Source organism: Polistes canadensis, unplaced genomic scaffold, assembly GCF_001313835.1.
Source record: "Polistes canadensis isolate GaletaPanama2010 unplaced genomic scaffold, ASM131383v1 scaffold_21, whole genome shotgun sequence".
NCBI lineage: Eukaryota > Metazoa > Arthropoda > Insecta > Hymenoptera > Vespidae > Polistes > Polistes canadensis.
The window spans coordinates 399,047-417,825 of NW_014569568.1; the positions used below are offsets into that span (position 1 = coordinate 399,047).

The 18,779-nt window shown below is 29.3% G+C and overlaps 5 protein-coding genes across 13 annotated transcripts in view; 2 read left to right on the forward strand and 3 right to left on the reverse strand.

Moving 5' to 3' along the window:
• Window positions 1-5,555, reverse strand: part of LOC106793928 (tonsoku-like protein) — a 36,601-nt gene extending 31,046 nt beyond the window's left edge. For 6 of the 9 annotated variants that reach the window (XM_014761221.1, XM_014761225.1, XM_014761226.1 and 3 more), the window contains exons 1-3: window positions 5,284-5,555; window positions 4,815-5,004; window positions 4,496-4,614 (exon numbers count right to left, since the gene is read on the reverse strand). In XM_014761221.1, coding sequence (XP_014616707.1) covers window positions 4,496-4,614; window positions 4,815-5,004; window positions 5,284-5,342 — 368 coding nt within the window. In that variant the 5' untranslated portion in view covers window positions 5,343-5,555. Of the gene's footprint in view, window positions 1-18; window positions 997-4,495; window positions 4,615-4,814; window positions 5,005-5,283 lie in introns of those variants that run through there. The other 3 variants (XM_014761229.1, XM_014761228.1, XM_014761227.1) reach the window with 1 other exon arrangement.
• Window positions 5,556-6,005: 450 nt separating this feature from the next.
• Window positions 6,006-7,927, forward strand: LOC106793934 (oligosaccharyltransferase complex subunit ostc-B). Its single transcript, XM_014761238.1, has 4 exons — window positions 6,006-6,270; window positions 6,393-6,466; window positions 6,537-6,754; window positions 6,831-7,927. Exons 1-4 carry the CDS (start codon window positions 6,132-6,134, stop codon window positions 6,847-6,849), a joined length of 450 nt encoding a protein of 149 aa, XP_014616724.1. The 5' UTR covers window positions 6,006-6,131; the 3' UTR covers window positions 6,850-7,927.
• Window positions 6,880-9,009, reverse strand: LOC106793932 (calcium and integrin-binding protein 1-like). Its single transcript, XM_014761236.1, has 5 exons — window positions 8,710-9,009; window positions 8,553-8,587; window positions 8,224-8,471; window positions 7,926-8,124; window positions 6,880-7,849 (listed from the first exon to the last, which is right to left on the reverse strand). The coding sequence occupies exons 1-5, from the start codon at window positions 8,758-8,760 to the stop codon at window positions 7,828-7,830; spliced, it is 555 nt and encodes a 184-aa protein (XP_014616722.1). The 5' UTR covers window positions 8,761-9,009; the 3' UTR covers window positions 6,880-7,827.
• A 256-nt stretch (window positions 9,010-9,265) lies between these two features.
• On the forward strand, window positions 9,266-17,215 carry LOC106793936 (maestro heat-like repeat-containing protein family member 1). The gene is made up of 23 exons (XM_014761239.1): window positions 9,266-9,470; window positions 9,620-10,665; window positions 10,746-10,891; window positions 11,040-11,248; window positions 11,330-11,496; window positions 11,562-11,856; window positions 11,931-12,134; window positions 12,211-12,301; window positions 12,374-12,526; window positions 12,598-12,741; window positions 12,836-13,116; window positions 13,183-13,708; window positions 13,777-13,934; window positions 14,027-14,111; window positions 14,171-14,358; window positions 14,432-14,690; window positions 14,755-14,932; window positions 15,019-15,212; window positions 15,310-15,684; window positions 15,772-16,089; window positions 16,157-16,507; window positions 16,595-16,764; window positions 16,842-17,215. Exons 2-23 carry the CDS (start codon window positions 10,623-10,625, stop codon window positions 17,029-17,031), a joined length of 4,725 nt encoding a protein of 1,574 aa, XP_014616725.1. The 5' UTR covers window positions 9,266-9,470; window positions 9,620-10,622; the 3' UTR covers window positions 17,032-17,215.
• LOC106793940 lies at window positions 16,796-18,651 on the reverse strand. Its single transcript, XM_014761243.1, has 6 exons — window positions 18,541-18,651; window positions 18,257-18,480; window positions 17,991-18,180; window positions 17,790-17,911; window positions 17,509-17,721; window positions 16,796-16,959 (listed from the first exon to the last, which is right to left on the reverse strand). The coding sequence occupies exons 1-6, from the start codon at window positions 18,637-18,639 to the stop codon at window positions 16,944-16,946; spliced, it is 864 nt and encodes a 287-aa protein (XP_014616729.1). The 5' UTR covers window positions 18,640-18,651; the 3' UTR covers window positions 16,796-16,943.
• Window positions 18,652-18,779: the final 128 nt, after the last annotated feature.

Below are 18,779 nucleotides of genomic sequence, written 5' to 3' on the forward strand. Positions count from 1 at the left end.
CCTATTAAAAAAACTCACCACTACCGATTTCCACTGACAAAAAAATATCCCAAAAAAGTGAATAAAACGAACACCACTTGTAACAATGTTTGTTTGACACTGATCTCACGAAAATATTGAACACTTTTGTCGCATCATCGGAATACTGTTAACTCTTATTTTATTCATATTTGGAATTAAAAGAAAAAAAAAGAAAGGAAGAAAGATTGAAATAAAATTCTATGCAGATGTAAACCGGTAAACGTCGTTGCGTCGACTGACGTCCTCCCTCGAGCGGCACCTCGAACGACCCTTCTTCGTATTTTCCCCACCCTCAACCCTCCAACCCCCACCACGCCGCTGACAGCGCCACGTTCCCGTTGCCGCCGCCCACATTTTATTCCATTTTAAAGCCAACCAAGAGTCCACCCAACTTTCTCCAATCCTTTTCGATTCGTCCTTTTTTTTTTCTTTTTCTTTTTTTTTCCAATAACTCGATGATCTCCTATCAACAATTTTTTTTCCCTTAGAGAAATTCTTCGATCATATTTATTTATACATTATTTTGTCCAAATTTTATGCCATCATAACAAATTATGATACTTTATTTACATAGAAATAACAGGGTCATTTTTTAAATTGTTCTTTCATTAGAAAGAAAAAAAAAAAGAAAAAAAGAAAAACAACTATCTTTACTTTTAATTAATCCGACATTTCCTGACCACTCTCTTTCTGGTAATTAATTTTCCGAGTGTTTTCTAATTAAATATTATTTTTCATGCTACACATAGAAGTTGGTAAAGGTAGTATCCCAGTAGGGAAAGCTTCATCCGGAGCCATTGCATTAACCCTTTGACTACGAACAACGCCTATAAGCGTAGGATACGAAATGTTTTTTCAATAATGGATGAAGGAAACAATATTGTCATTAGTTTTAACGTTTTAACTGTATAAAAACATTATATAAATAAGAAAATGCATTATTAATAAAAAGGGTTTTGATAAGTTATCAAAACTAAGTTTTATTTCTTTTGATGTTCAAATTCCCTAAGATACCATTTTATTAAGAATTTTATTTTTGGACGAGAGAAACAACTAATTGCATTGTTAATATTTGATATAAAATCGATAGATCGTTTCTAAATTAATCAATGGTGTATTTGATTTTTATGCAAGATCAGTAAAGTTATTTCTAATTTATGGTCAGTAGCGTACAACCAATGAAGATTTCTTTCCTATCTTACTTTACTCTTTTATTAGTGTCCTTAGACCTATTATTATCCTTGCTTCGATTTTTTTTTCTTCTTCTTCTTCTTCTTCTTCATCATCTTCTGTTCGAAGGCATACTTTCTTGAAGATACGACCAACCCAGAAAATGAAGACATGATAGATACGTCTGAACTAGCCTGGATGCATAACATAAATCTTGATACTCTCCGGTAAAGAATTTGAGAAAGCGGTTAATTCATCGAAAGTCCACGATTCGTTATCGTTTCTTTCTCTCTCTCTCTCTCTCTCTCTCTCTCTGTGAAATTGATGGAGTATACATTTGTGAAATATCGATTATTACCCTCCCTCTCAGCCCCTCATCACTTTGTTCATTTTTTTTTCCTCCTCCCTGTATGAATATGAATATATATTCGCGATGTATGTTTTGATCAATAAATAGAGTATCTCTTTTAGAGATGTTTTAAAGATTAGTTTTTTTTTTTTTTTGTTAATATCAATTTTCTCAAACTTTCCACATACACACAAGCGCGTTATCAATTTAATTTACAATAGAATTAGTTTAATAATTGGTGCAATATGATACATCATAATTTATCCAATAATGCATCAATGAAACCAACTACGAGAAACTCATTGCTTTCCTCTTTTAAAACGTTCGATTTCTATATTATAAATACTTCATCAATTAATTATACTTTTTTCGTTAGATGTTTTTTTTTATTGCGATTATATAAATTCAAACATTTAAGTCGATGTTTCAACAACTACGATTAAATTCGATTAAATGAAATCGAATTGTTTAATTTGACAATAACTTCTATATGCATTAAAAAAAAAAAAAAAGAAAAAAAAAAACATTTAAATCGTATGTCGCGACAAGAACGGGGCTTCGTTGTCGTCCTAAGCGTGACCCTATTAAAGCTAGTTTGATTTTACACCCAAACAATTTGCAATGGCTTCTCCCAACTATTTCCACGTGATTTCAACGTCACGCGTCTTGCATTTTATCCGTTCGATCGTTTAAGGTAGTAGCCTACTCTAACGACCGGAATTTCGACGTTTTTTCATGAATATTTTTTTATTATATGAAAATAAAATGTAAAAAAGAAAAATATCCAATTGGTATACTGTTTAGCGTAGATACGAAAAAAATGCATTTGTAATATCCGTTTGAGAAGATATCAAAGAGAGGTCTCATCTATGGCGTGTGGCATTGAATAACGCGACAGATGTCAAAGCCACTTTTATCGACTTTTCATTGCTGACACGCAACTTTGAAATATATCCGATATATGCCATCGTAGTATACGCGACGAGTCTCGTTTTAGGAACTTTTAACTCGATTTCGGAGCACGTTCGAGAGAAATGGAAGGAGGACTAGCAACTTTAGTCTTTTAATCGAATTTTCTTTTCTTTTCTTTTCTTTTCTTTTCTTTTCTTTTCTTCTTTTTTTATTCTTCTTTATTTCTTTCGCGAACGGCTTTAAAGTAAATGTCAAATAACGAAGTAAACTCGCGAAAGTTGGGATAAAACAAAGTTACGAATAAATTGCATTACGCGCATCTCTTTTTCGAAAAACGCGCCAAAGTTTGAACGTTGCACCAACTATGACGACGACGACAACGACAGGCGAGTTTCTTTCCTGAATTTAATTCATCGAAATTCATTTCCATTTCATTAATTAACATGCAACGAAAAAAAAAAATGTTTTAAAAAAAAAAAAAAAAAAAAAAAAACAAGTACCCACGTTTTTCACGTGGACAACTTGTACAAATAATAAAACCGTTTCTTCTCTAATAAATCATTCAAATAACCTGATGGTTATTAATAGAATTGATGAAATATAAGCACCTAAAAGTAATTCGATATAATACGTCTATTAATGAGAATATATTATGGCACCTGTGACGCAGTTAACGTTACAACGCAACTTGGCATCATCGTTTTCTTATGTTAGAATAAATGACGCTTATAAATTATTCGATAATGTTTTATATATTATCGAATTTCTACAACAGATATGTTTCATCGATTAAACCTCATAAATATATAAACATAAATTTGTGCTTATTTTTGTACGTACGTTAACGTATATACAAAAATTGTTCATTTAAGGAAAATAAAAATTACAATATTATAAAAATAAAATAATTCGATGAAATTCTTTGCATATAAAAGTGTAAGTATATGACTACCTATATGTATGTTTGTAACATTGGCTATCACCAACAGGAATAAATCATTGGCATTTCATGTCCAACTATATTTAGAAAGGAAAAGGGGCGCCTCTAATTTACACTCTAACAATAAACGGCATATTCGTGCGTTAACGAGCGTAACAGCACGCAATACCATTAAACCGAATAAAACAAGAGTACTGCTGTGTCTATCGGAAGTCATTGTACTAACAGATGTAAACGTTCCTGTGTCTCCAATTTATAACGCCTCCTTCTAAATTTCCAAATTGCTTGCATTAGATCGCAAACGTTTGGACGAATTACAAATACGTTTTCATCTATCTAACTATAAGAACTTAAGGTCATTTTTATCGAGAGAAACTGCATTGGTGTTTATTTTTTGTTTCTTTTTCTTTCTTCTTATCGTTATACAATGTATAAGAGCGTATAATGAAATTCTTTTACATGAACTTATAAAATATTTATAAAGGAAATAAGACGCGTCAATATAGACGAGATAAGACGCAGGAGACGATTCACGTAACTAAAGTCAAGAATCGCGATATATTTATAATGAAATGTCTCAATATCGAATGTCCCTGATATGAAAACAAAAACGAACCGCACGATTAGTATTATTCTGTTCTAGACTAAACGAAGCAGACTTATCATACAATTAGTCTGTTGCAATGAGAAAAGAATATATTTGTAATAATAATACTGTAAACGTGAAACTAAAATCTAACAATAAGATATTTTCTAATGATCTGATCATAACACGTATTTGAATTATTGAAACCACTTGGGAGTTCCAATTGAAATTCAAATTTAACTAAAACATTCGTTCTTAACAGCTAATTCGACGAAAATATTTATTCTTTACAGTTATTCTCGATAAATATCTTATCGGGCTTCGTTCGTAACTATCGATTCCGTAACCGTTTTGGAAATCCCGTTTGTTTTGACGTTTTGCGTAAAAATTTATTCTTATCGACATAAGTATAAATGATTTATAAGCGATAATGGGATTAACGATAAGTGTAACGCAAGAGTAAGAATTTTGCTTGCTTTAATAACTGTGGCATTTTTCTTGAAAATAAATGACTCACCCTTGAGAAAGATTAGGCTGTTGTATGATACTTTCAGCTATAACGTCCAAATCATTTTTCACGTGATCATCTAACGTATTTAGGGTATCAAAACTAGAAGTTACTTTGGTTGGGCTCTCCTTAAAAGAAGAAAAAAAGAAAGTCAATTAAATGTATTCAAAATTATATAACAAATTATTATATAATATTATTCATTAGATAATTGAAATTAATCAACTTCTACGAATATGCACTTTAAATTATTATGAATAAATATTTATCTAATGTAAGCCAAAAGATTAAAATAATTTATCCTTCAATTGTATATTGTTAAACGTACTTCAAAAAATTCATCCTCTATTGCTGCATTTTGTACTCGGGCAATTTGAATCTCCGGTATCTCATATTTTTCACTTCCATCGATAATTGTAGAATTGTTAAACTCGTAAAAACTTTCATCATTCTTGGAGACCTCTGTCTCAATCGTTTCTTCCGCATTTTCTGACGCAACAATTAGGAATAGCAGTCCACTGGAAAATGAAAATATATTATAATAACGTTTAAATAATATAAAATAATATATATCAAAGAAAGAGAAAATATAAATGAAGAAAGGTTATGTGACTTTGAATGATCAAAAAATTGAAAAAAAAAATCTTATAAAGGTAACGAAAACTGTGATAATTAATTCGGTACACATGTAATATGAACCTTCACATTTTCAATCTGGAGTAGCAAATATATTTATACGTATAAATACTTGTTAAATAAAATATTGAAAATTTGAATAAACCGGTCAGAAATCTTACCTTGACACGACTGATATAAAGAGTAGTGCCCAATATACGAACGTCACACAAAACTTCATCTTCTTTTTCAGAGAAATCTCATAATACCGACAGCATTAAAATGTGCGCCGATCGAACATCCATGTTTTTTTTATGAATACACAATCATCATCACTACCACCACCACCACCATACACTCAACCACCACTATCACACCACTGCAAAAATCTGACGTGGTGCTATCGAAAGAAAAGCTTCCGGTGTTGAACGTGTCACATCAGGAATTCGATAACTTCGAAATATATTCACCGTGGCAAGAGATTGTATTTTATAATGCGATCATTCATCATCCAAGGCTCGAAAACTCTACGGGAGAGCAGCATTTCGATCGAGACAGACGCCGACGTGTAAAAAATGGTCTCTAACTACGTTCCAAACAGCTGATCGCATTCGGGCATGCGCACACCAATCCCCACTCTACCCACCTAGCAACGCGAGCGCGAAATTGATATATACTTTTTCGATAAACGTATTTTTGTTCTCATTTGATATTTATAGGATACACTTTTAAATATAGAAATAGAAATTTTAAATAAACAATGGCATTAAACAATGTTTGCATTTGTGCATAAGAAACATTATTGCATATTGAAAATGGTGCAACTCTATCAAAACTCGTTTAATTACATAACGATATATATCGATACAACATCGATATATTTCTACCCGCAAGTTCGACGTTTGGTAGCATTGACAATGGAACATATCGATAAATATACGTCACACACGTCAACACCGGTTATTCTGAACTTTCATATCTTCCCTCATATCTTTCATAATTTTATACTTTATTGTTATTCTATTTAAATATGGAATATATATACAAAATACCTTTCTTCGTTTTAGAAGTGCCCAATTTAAAACTTAAAAGGCCATCATGGTTCGTTAAACCTAGTGCGATGATAGTTTTTTCCTTCGTTCTGTTATCATACTTTCTGGTGACAGGAGGTTAGTTCTGAAAATATGTATTTTTCTTTTTTAATATAAAGTTGTTGCGTGATAATTAAAAAAGAGGTCTATATTTATAAAATTAATTCTAAATAATATTACCAAAAAAATATATGTTGTAGGTATAATTTACGATGTTATCGTTGAACCACCTAGTGTAGGATCAACAACCGACGAGCATGGTCATACGAGGCCTGTAAGTTAAAAAATTACAAATCTTATAAAAAAAATATAATTTTATTAACTATTATGTATTTCTTTTGCAGGTAGCATTTATGCCATATCGCGTAAATGGTCAATATATTATGGAAGGTTTAGCATCCAGTTTTTTATTTACTTTAGGTGGTTTAGGGTTCATTGTACTCGAACAAACGCACAGTCCATCCACACCTAAACTTAACAGAATTCTTCTAATATGTGTTGGATTCATCGGTATAATTGTATCATTTATTACATGTTGGATATTCATGCGCATGAAACTACCGTAAGATTATTTTTTTAATCGTTGTAATTTAGATTTAAATTCCGTATGTTAAACTGATGGTTTTGTTTTTTTCTAGGGGATATTTGCAATCATGAATAAATTTTTCCAAAGTATATGCAAGAAAATTTTGAAATGATACATTTAATAATACCATTTTTTATAACAAAAAAATATATGAAAGAAATTTCTTGTAAATATATTATTTAATAAAAAAACAATGTTTTTTTTATTAAGTATACCTGTTAATAAGTTAAAGGTATATAATATATTAAATAAAATGTTTATATTTATTCGTATTTAAATAATTAAATAATATCTTAGAATCTTTGAGAATTATATATAATAACATCTAGAACAGGGCTTCTCAGATTGTGACTCACGACTCTGTATGGAATCATTTACTAAATTTTGAGATCGCAGAAATTTGAATTAAATTTAAAAATTCCTGGATTTACAATGATCAAAAATTAATTCCAAACCAGTTTAGCAATGCTACATGTGTAATGGGTCTGTGAGCTTATGATAGTAAAAGAGAAGATAGTATAATCTATAACTAGGGTTTCCTAGTGGAAAAGTTTGAGAAGCCCTGATCTAAAATATTGCACACACTATAATATAATACAACAAGAAATGCAATAAATTGAGTATCTAAGTTTATACTATATGATCAAATGCATGTAGTATAAATTGTATACTAATATTTAGACTAAAATTTTTAAATAAATAATGTCTCTGACATTATCGCATATCTTAAAAAGACTATATTATTATTATTATATATTAATGAGAAATATCATGTGAAATATTATAGAAATAGAAAGTTAATTTATGCATAAGATCTTGTAAAAAGTAAAAGAGAAAAATATTTACTTGGTGTTATTGTTATTGTTAGGCCTGACCATTTGGACTTGGCACATTTTAGGACTTCTAACATTACTTTCTAATGTTCACGTGAGAAACGAACAAAATTTAGGCCTAGTGCCAATATATCAGCTCTTGCATTAATAATTATTATTAAGAATATTCAGTCTTTCGTTAAATATACTTTCGTCATATATAATATATGACATAATTCACAAACGTATACGAAATGTTCTGCAAATAAAATAATATATTATTAAATTGTTATTCAAATCATTAGTTTATAAAATTGATTAAATAATATTTTTACTTGGAAAAATCACTGCTTTTTTCTATTATATGTTCAAATTCAGCAAAACTGAGAGCACCATCGTCATCCAAATCGGCTTCATCGAGAATGTATTGAAGAAGTTGTTGCATATCCACTTCACTTAATCTTTGAGGTGCTGTCAATCTGTCGACAACCAACCTTAAGTCTCCTATACCCAACATGTCATCACCATCAAAATCTATATGCAAATAAAAAAATTATTATAATGAATAATAATAATATATACATTTTTATAATCATGATAGAAATATTAATAAACATGACCGAAGAATATTACCAAATATTCTAAAAGCGTGTTCAGCTTTGACAGCCTTTGGAGCAGCATCGCTAAACACAGACATCATATCTAGGAAATCTTCAAAGGTACAATCTCCATCTTGACTAGAACTAAAAACTTTGCAAATTCTATCTCCAAAGGGATTTACTCTTAATTCTGGATATTGTAAAATCTTGGACATAGGAAGCTTTGCATTCCTATTATGCCCAACCTTTTCTGGAGCGAGGGCTTTAAACTTTTGATGTGCACTAACACGAAATGAAATAAACGTCTTTATAATTATTGATGATTAATTAATTGATAATTATTAAAGCATAATTTATACTTACTAGAGCACTTCTTTCTTTGTGAAGTATGTTAGATCCTAAAAAAAGAGATATGAAATTAAATAATCAAATATAATACAAAATAAATTAATGTATTTCTTAAAGATATGTTGTCATTGTTTATATTAATTAATTATTATAATTAATGCATCTAAATCACCTGATAATCTTGTAATTCCTCCTCAGTAAATTGACTTTTTCCAGCTCCCATTTCTCTTTACATTCAATTTCAAACAACAGTAATAAAAAAAGAAAAATTGACTGTATTTTTAAGACTAAATAACACAATGAAATAAATATGTCGATAAGATAATTACTGTTCTTTATGTCTTATATATTGAAAATACGTTGTACACTCATTGTCAGATATTACGGATATTACAAACATGATGAGACTATTTAATTGAACACAATTGCAATAAATATACATGTGGTCGTTGAATCATCCAGCTATGTCAGATCTGCTAAGATCTCAATTGGTTTATCATTTTGTTGCTAGGTAGCGTTTCTCTCGACGTAGTTTTCTACTATTATACCGATATAAAATTTATTTATTTTTTAATAAATGATTTAGAAAATAGTATATTTTTTAATTATCTGCTACTTTTAACTATACGTAATTTCTGATATTTCAATATCATTTGTCCAAAATTTTCTTACATTAAAGTTTAAATTTCCCTCTTATTACAACACCATCTGGTGATCAAATTTAACACTCCAAGTTCCAGATCGATAAACAGTGTAAATTACTGCACGTGTTCCATATGATTTTATTTCATTATTGCAATAAATAATAAACTAATAAACTTGCATATAATTAAAATAAAACAATCATCAACGCAAGATGTTTAAAAAAATGAACAATGCAGTTAATACGGTAACGGATGTCGTAAAAGGAATGTATTACGATCCATTTAAATGGTAAATACAATATATTTATAATAAACAATTATATATATTAAATCTTTTTTAAATCAGTGTTTAGAACTAACCATTTTATCTAATATTAATTAAACACAAATATTTAATGATTAATTATTTATTATATATAACACCGTATATTTCCGCAGGTCGGTGGTGAAAAGCATTGCATTTTTTTCCCTGGGAGTAAAAATAGCTTTAGAATGCAAAGGAATGGATATTATGCCACCAGTTACAGTATAAAACAAATCTAGTAACAATGATTCATTGTTAAGCTTGTTGACATCTAGCATACCACCAAGATTTGTTTTAATTATACATCATTTTTAATTAAATAGATTGTACTATAATTTATTATCATCTCATATTTTAATACTTCTTCTTGTATATATTTTACATAGCAAATCAATAACTAAAAAGTAAAAATATAAATTATAGTATATATCATGTATTTTTATGGTTAAAATTATCCTATACTTGATAAATAAATACATATAAAATATCCAAAATAAAAAATATAAAATAATTATTAAATCTTATTTTATAAATTAAACATTAATTGCAACTATCTAATATTCTTTCCATTAAAAAGAATCTTTTTTTTTTTATTTAAACAATATTAAAAAAATTGTTCCAACAAATAATCTTATTTCATAATTAAAATATTTATTTATATGCTAATGTGAATTATTTTCTTGAAATAAATTGTTACAAGCCTAGTATAAGTTATAGTTACGTATAAGATAACATGAATGCGGTAAATACCAACACAACCACATTTTTACCACATTGATACCATTGTGTTGTCCATATCTATACTAAACAGATAATATTACCTGCACACGGTGTCGTCCGATGATGTTGAATTTACGTTGCTTATTCGTTTGTAACGACGTGACAGTGCTAGTTTTCTAAACAAACGAAAGAATTAGAAATATGCTCGTCTCCAATTAAGAAAATCAAGATAATTAAAACAAATAGAATTGAAAACGTGAAATGTGAAAGTGTACATTTTTAAATAAATACAAGTTGTCGTTCGTGTGTGTATCATGTAAACGAATTTACTGCGAATATGATCATTTTATTATTTTAATTGTCTATGTTTTATTGTATAATATATATATTTATTCAAGATTTGTAAAATAATTCATCATGAGAGAAGAAATGGAAAATTCTTGTAATTCTGAGTTACCAGGTATTTTTGTAAAATTATAAGTAAATGATTTTTAAAACATTCTTAAGTGAAATATGTCAGGTTATGTTTTATTTGTTTAGCTGTAATTGGAGCATTGTTAGATACATTGGATGATAAATCGGTAGATGTCAAGCAGTCGGTAATTAATGCAATTAAAAAAATATCAGAGCAAAATCCTGAAGTCGTCATTCATGCTGCAGTATATTTTTGGGAACTTCATAGAAAGGTATATTTGATTTACTATTTTATGTTTGACCCATAAGATCTACCATGAGTAAGATCCTCGTTTCTCATGTTTGAGTTTTAAAGCGTATTACAAATCTCATACATTGTTATAGTGCAAGGAGTTAATTAATTTTTGTTTGTTCATTTAGATATCATCAGAACATATGGCTTCGTTATTAACAGTGATGTCTGAAACATGCCAATGCCATGGTGCGCATTTGAATGGGAATGTAGCTTCATCGGTCGCAGAACTAGCTGTTAATGAACTCTTGGGCAATGCCGAAAAAGAAGCTGTAGAATTATTAATTTCATTGAGTCAAATACATTGCACGCAAGCAATAGGCATCCTGTTGACCAAGTAGCCTTCTTACGTTTCTTCGATTACACTATTATTATATATTCAATATTTATTTATAAATGATAAAATATTTTTTAATAGATTGGAACCTGGAATATTACCACACCATACAGTAGTTCGTACTTTAGGAATGATAGCAGAACGTAACCCATTTACGATGATATCTTTCTTCAAAATAACATTAACTATTATGATCCCGATGTTAACTCAAACACGTGATGAGATATTAAAAAATGCATTCTGTCTCAGTAAGTTTAAATCGTCAAGCAAATTGTAATAAAAATATTTTTTAACTAACAAATTTTGTATACAGCACTCGGAAAGATTGCAGAAGCTATAAACGACTATATATTAAATACAGAAAAAAATTCATCTCCAGAAATTAGTAAGGAAACATTTAAAGAAGAAATATGCTCCGCATTTGATATATTAACATTTACTTGGATAAAAACAGCTAAGGATTATAAAGGAGTGGAAGCAGTGTTGTCAGCAATCGTTCATATGATACCATTACTACCGCAAGAAATAGATTGCGAAAGAATTGTTAAAATAACGCCCATGTTGTTGAGTTTTTGTAAGAAAACTAATACTCGTTTAGGAGCAGTTAGGTATACTATCATTTACAACTTGTTTTATTTACGACGATGTATTATCATTTCATCAACTTTATTTAATATCGTAGAGTCTTAGCAGTGGTTTTAAGTTGTGCTATGGAAAATGAGAAAGAAGCTCTTCGCTCACTTCTAGAACAGATACATCCAGTTTTATCCGAATTAGTTTGTACAGTTCCATTTGAGGCATCCCGAGATGTTCTTCTAACGCATTATCAAGTTTTACAATGTTTTAGATCATTGATTATATTATATCCAGAAGAAGGCTTAGATAGGTAATAATCTTTTGAGTTTAGAATAGATTTATGAAATTCTTAGTTATAAACAATATATAAGTGTATATTATTGTAGAATTTTACAACAATTGAAGTCCACATCAGTATCTCAGAAGGCACGAGCTTTGGTAGTTCTTAAACATCTTATTAATACACTTCCATCTGAGGTATTAAAAACATTATAATAAATTATATTTAATAAAAAAAATGTATATACATTAAATCTTCAATACTTCTAGGATGATACAACATTACAACGAATCGCACTTAGTTTACAAGAATCTTTGGGAGATAATAGTGCATTGCAAATGGTTGGAGCCATTGTGACACTCGCAGCACGTCCTACGGTACCACTTTTACCATCACAAAGAGCAACCTTTGTTCGTTATATGGTAAATAATTATAAATTGAAATTATTGAAATTAAATGAAGAAAATAAAAACTATATTTTCAATTTTTTTAGGTAACTCATTGTGACACAAAAAACGATGAATCGGATGCATATGCAGAAGCATTACATTTGCTTGCAACAACAGTAGATGGTGCGGAATCTTGGTTGTGGCCTTGTCTAATACGTGCTTTACTGGATCCAGCTTGCGTGTCGTCGGTATATGCTGACAAATAATTAATAATGCAAAAATATTACAAAACTTGCATTATATCCAAATTAATATGTAATCTCATTATTGATATTTTTATAGGTAGCATCTATATTGCGTGCTTTAGCACCTTTAGCAATTAAAATAGTTAACAGCGGTAGTTCATCGATTAATCAACGAGATTTTCCTGGTACCAAAATTCTAAGCAGATGTTTAGAATTGTTGGGAGATGTACAGAATCGCATACCCATCGTAACATTTTTAAAAGCTGCAGCGCCTTTATTAGGGCACCAACTTATGCTATATTGGGATGAAAAATTAAACGAGATAACACATTTTTTAAAAGACGAATTTCCTGTTAATGTTAGATTAATGGAACAGCGGTACGTTTCTTATTTGTTTTCTTAAACGAATAAATGATATTAAAGATTTTATTTCAATAATTATAGAAATCTGAATTGGGAAGAGAAAATAGTCGAATTTTTAGAGGAAAGCATTAAATTAGAAGGGGAAGCATGGGGCTTAAAACTCGCTGATGAATTAGTAGTAAAAGCTAGTATACCCCATATAGCACCATTGTTAGCATCAATGTGTAGTAGTAATGCACATATAACACTTCTTATCGAACTTGCACGTTCCAATACATTGAATGAAGAATACGCAAGAGCTGTTGGAATTTGTTCGAAACGACATTTGGATGTTGTTATTAAATTAATGGAAGAAGCTTGTATGGCTGAGGATACGAGAAAAATTCCTGTTAAATTATTAGGTCTTGTTAAAGATTCTAAAGCTATAGCTACAGCGGAAGCTGCAAAAGCTGGATTGTTGAGATGTTATGCAGAGATTGCACAAAGGGGAGATGTAGAAAAATTATATCCTTCGTTCGAGAAAAATATATTATCATGGATTATACGACAATTGAGTGACTGCAAAGAATTAACTACTAAAGAAGCTGGATTATTAGCATTAGAACAGGTAATTAGATATTTTAATGATGTATAAAGGTATCGTCATACGATTATACATTAGTAAATTTTGTAAAGGTTGCCAACGCTGTTCATCCTAATAGACTGCAAAAATCAACAGGATTACATGCAAAAAGTAGTGCGCTTGCAATTTTATTAGGAATCTTACAATCATCGTCAGGATATCGACCACTAAAATTGTACCCAAAAGTATTGAAGACTATAGTATCGCTTGTGTATCCTTTTTCTACAAAATTATGTATAGTAGATGTACTAATTTTATTATTATTATATTATTGTATCTAAAAATTCCTGAATTTAAATATAGACGTGTACCACCTCAATTGAATTCAGAAGAAAAAGGAATTTTGCTGAGCTCAATTTTGGATAAAGTTATAGGTGCCAGTACCGAGGTAAACAACATACAATGTACAAATATTGTCATACATCTAATTTAATCATTTTTTCACAGGTGGTTCTATTGCTACAATCAGAATTTATGCAGCAGGTAATAGACGAGTTAGGAATTGCATGCAGCGAAATTGTATCCGATTCTGCAGATGCATTAGCTGATCTTATTGACATAATGTTACCATGGATGCAATCAAAATCATTCACCGAAAGAAAAACTACTTTATTAGTGTTAAAAATGACTCTCAGGTAAACTAGTAATTTTTTTAGCAGATTATTATTATTATTTCAATTTTATACTAAATTAAGTTTCCATTTATAGATCATACTATAATTCTTTAAAATATACTTATCCTGGTGGTAAATTAGAACCAGGGAGACTTATGGGAAGGGTTTTATCATGGTGTGCAGATTCAGAACATTCGCTTAGACCAATAGCGATAGATTGTGTAGCATTGTCTTTAAATATTGGAGCTCGTCATCGTGCTTTAATATCTGATAATAACTTAGACAAAGATTTAAATAATTCAAAGACGATTATTGTTGGCGAAGATCCCAAAGCTTTTTACGATGGCATTAAGGTAAGTTCATTATACTTTATGATGTCTTTTATAATAAATCTAATAATATATATTTTTTATTTAGATCTTAACAACAGCTGTATCTGAAAGAATTAATAGTGGTGACATAATCAGTTTAGCAGAAGGCTTAATAGAAGCTCTGTTGTTTCGTGGAGAAGCAAGTCTTGCTGCGAGTATAGCTCTATCTCAACATTTAAAAGTTAAAGGATCGGAAATATCTAGAAATGATATTACTTTGGTCGGTAAGTGTTTGTTAATTTTTTTTAGATCAATATTTTTACAAATTTCAATATCATAACAAATTTATTTTCTTTTAATTATTCTATAGATAATATTATTGCACAAATGAGACAAATGGAAGACATTAATCAAAGAAAAAGTACAGCAATTGCTATTAAATCTTTAATGGAACATCATCCCGAAGAAGTAATTGAACGACTTTTATGTCAACCATTACCACTGGATAGAGGAAGTGAAGAATGTTGGAAGGCGCTTGGTATCAGTTTAGATTTAGGTTCTCGTGTATGTTTTAATGACATTTTAATTAATTATTTTAATATTAAGTTAAAAATGTTAAATTTCATTTAATATAGTAAAATTTCTGACTTTATTTGCTTAGGCTTTGGAATTACTTCTAACAAGATTAGAAAACAATCATTTATTCATGGAAATTGCAACCACACAAAATGTAAAAAATGATGTTGCATCTTTTCCATCATTGGCAGCTATCGTGGCTCTACGACATTTACTACAATCCTCAAATTCGAAAGAGCTGATCAATAAACAATTACCAAATCTATTATCAGTATTATTAAAATATCTAGCAGGATGGTTATATGTTGATGCTCCTATATGCGTTGTTAATACCAAATTTGGTTATGTACCAAATAGAGAAGGATGTAAGATAAATCCACATGCAGAAGCTTATTCCGTATTAGTTAATGTATTAACTACAGTAGATTCAACCATAGCATCGAGTTTACTTAACGAAAGTGTGAGTAAAATAATAATTAAATTATTTCTATATTTAAGTATATATTTACACAATTTGCAATGTTTATTAATAATTTATTAATTCTAGTCATTTTCCTCCGAAACGCAAGCAGAGGAAAGTATAGTGACAACAGTACGTTTAATGATGAAATGTATATATACGAAGAATAACGTATTGTTATCTTTGTCTCAATCTTTGGGAAAAATGATGACGAGTACAATATGTGCGCAGAGAGTGGTAGCTGCTACTTTTTACTCTAAATTAATAGGGAAAGTTAATTGTAATGTTATATGGCTTGATGGAATCATAAATACATTGTATGAAGCTAAAGCTGATTCATCTCCTTTGGTTCGAAAATTAGCAACTATCGGACTCGCAAGAATTGCTTATTTAGAACCTAAACAAGTAATCAAATTTTTGTAAGATCATATTTTTCAAAGTGGTATATTTTTTATATAATATATTGTTTCAGGTTGATGAATATTTCGATAATTGTATGGATGCTTTGCTCGATGGTTTAGAAGAGCCTGCTAGCGGTGATGGAGGCAATGATGTGATTTTAGAATCGTTACGTGGTCTTTCTGTATTATTGTCAGTTCAATTTGCGCGCCCAGTAAGTCCTCGAGTTGTACTTGCTTTAAAACCATTTATTGAAAAAGAGAATTGGGAAATGAGATTAGCAGCTATAAGTGCCTTAAGTGCTGTAGCTTGTAGTTGGGAAAAAATTATTGTACCACCGGACGATGATATAAGAGATCATCTTTTGAGTTGTTTACCTTGTCTTACGATAAGACTTGAAGATGAAAACATCACGGTGGCTAAGGTACTCTATTAGTAATTAATAATTATTTATCTTAAAACTTTTCTGTTAATATATTTTTATTTTATATTTTATTATTATAATCAACAGGTAGCACAAGAAGCTTTACGCAATACAGCAAGTTTATTGCAATGTCAACCATTGTTTGATATAATATATGCTTCCTTAGGACCAAATATTGAATTTCATTTTGAAAAATTTATTTCCAATTTGATACTTTGTCTACAAAAAGAGCTTCCACAAAGAGCCGAGGAACTTAGGTATTCCGAAATTATTTTATTCAAATTCAACATTATTACGTTACTTGGGATTCATTTTACTTATTTATTGTTTTCAGAAATGCTGTAGTACGAGGATATTCGAGGTCTGAAAATTCTAATACCAGGGCCACATCTGCATTACTTTTAGGACACTTTGGTTCGCCAAGACCAGAAGATATTCAAAGACTCCTCCAACTGTTAAGGGATACAGAAAGCATTGTTAGAAAACGTGCCGCACATGCACTATCCTTATGTTTTATTTTATAATGCAATGAATAACTTTTTAATATACATTATTCTTACATTATTTCAAATATTTTAATGTAAGATTAAATGATTCTAGATCACGATTGTTACATAGTCAAACAAATTTCCTTTACTATTTCATCTATTTGAATCTTAATATATATATATTTATACAAAATTAATCATGGTAATAAATTTATATATTTATTTTAACAATCTGTATAAAAAAAAAAGCTTAAGATGCGATTACAATAATATATAATTATCTCCAATGCTACTATTATTTATATAAAAAAAAAAATAAGCATCATATTTTATATACATACATTTAAATAATATAATTTTCAGTAAATGTTTATAGCAATGTGAAAAACTTTTTGAAATATTTCTTTTTATAATTTAAGATTTTCTGAATATCTTCTTGCAATATAAATTGATAAAATATTAAATTATGATTAAATATATACAACATTAATAAAATATATTAAATGTACGTACTGATGAAGTGCCTGCGATACAGATAAACCTGGGTGAACACTCGATAATACCTTTTTTTCTAAAGGAATACCTAAACCTATATATGGTCTATAACCACCATAAGTTAAAGGTAATTTATCATAAGGTATACGCAATTTATCTTTGTCTAATAATTGTTTCACTTCCAATCTTTCACTTTCTTGTTCTATTTCTAAGTTTTTACTTTCCGAGTTACTAAAAATGATAAAAAATAATTGTGTTAATCTTCAAGAAAAAGTTATGATATATTATTGTAAACTTACCTATCTACAGAATTTAGCTTTTTAATATCATCCAACAAAAATGAACGATCTTGCAATTTATCCCATTCTTTAGCTTCGTTAGGAAACCGTGCTGATAAAGAACATGATGGTTTCTGCGTACTCTGTAAAATAAATATTTCAATCAATTATTCTAACATTTAACTAACATAAAACAATGTGTAATGATTACATAAACCATACTTCTTTAGATATTTCTTCGATATTTATTTCAGTAGTACATGGATGTTTCGATTTAAAATCACCCCAAACATCTTTACTAGTATAATTAAATGTTGTCATGTATGTAAAATCAAGCAATAATTTTCTCGTCTCAGAATTCTGTATATCATCGAGACTTATACTTGGAGTCATATAAACACGTGGTCTAGATCTGCATTATTATTTAAATATTTGTTTATATACGAGTATATTATCTCTTTGCATATTACAAAAATTATTTCGTTGACCTTATCGCTTCATGATTCCAATGATCTTCAAGAATTTTGTGTCGAGTTATTGGCTTTATAGAAACTGTTATTGCATCTTTCGATTGCCAAAGAGTATTAAATGGTATTCGTTTATCATAACTCAAACGTTGAAAAGTATCATGAGCTGTAAATGTCCGTTTTAATGAGTCTGAACATTTTGCATCCTTTGATGAATTTAAATCATCTGCTACTACAGGAATTTTCTAAAAGATACGGTTAATTATTTTACAAAATATAATTGTTTAACACGATCATAAATTTACCTTTGTTAAATTCAGTGGATAATGTACATAATCGTATTTGTAAGTAGTTGGTTCTTCATAGAGTTGTATATTTCTTTTATGCATATCACAATTCGTCATAGTTTGATATTTAAATCATTCAATCGTATTAAATAAAATAAATCTAAATTTTTGATTTAATTGGTCTTGAGATTTAACAGTGAAGTTTGATATATATATTCTAGATACATCATTGTTTTATTAAAAAGAAAAATATAACC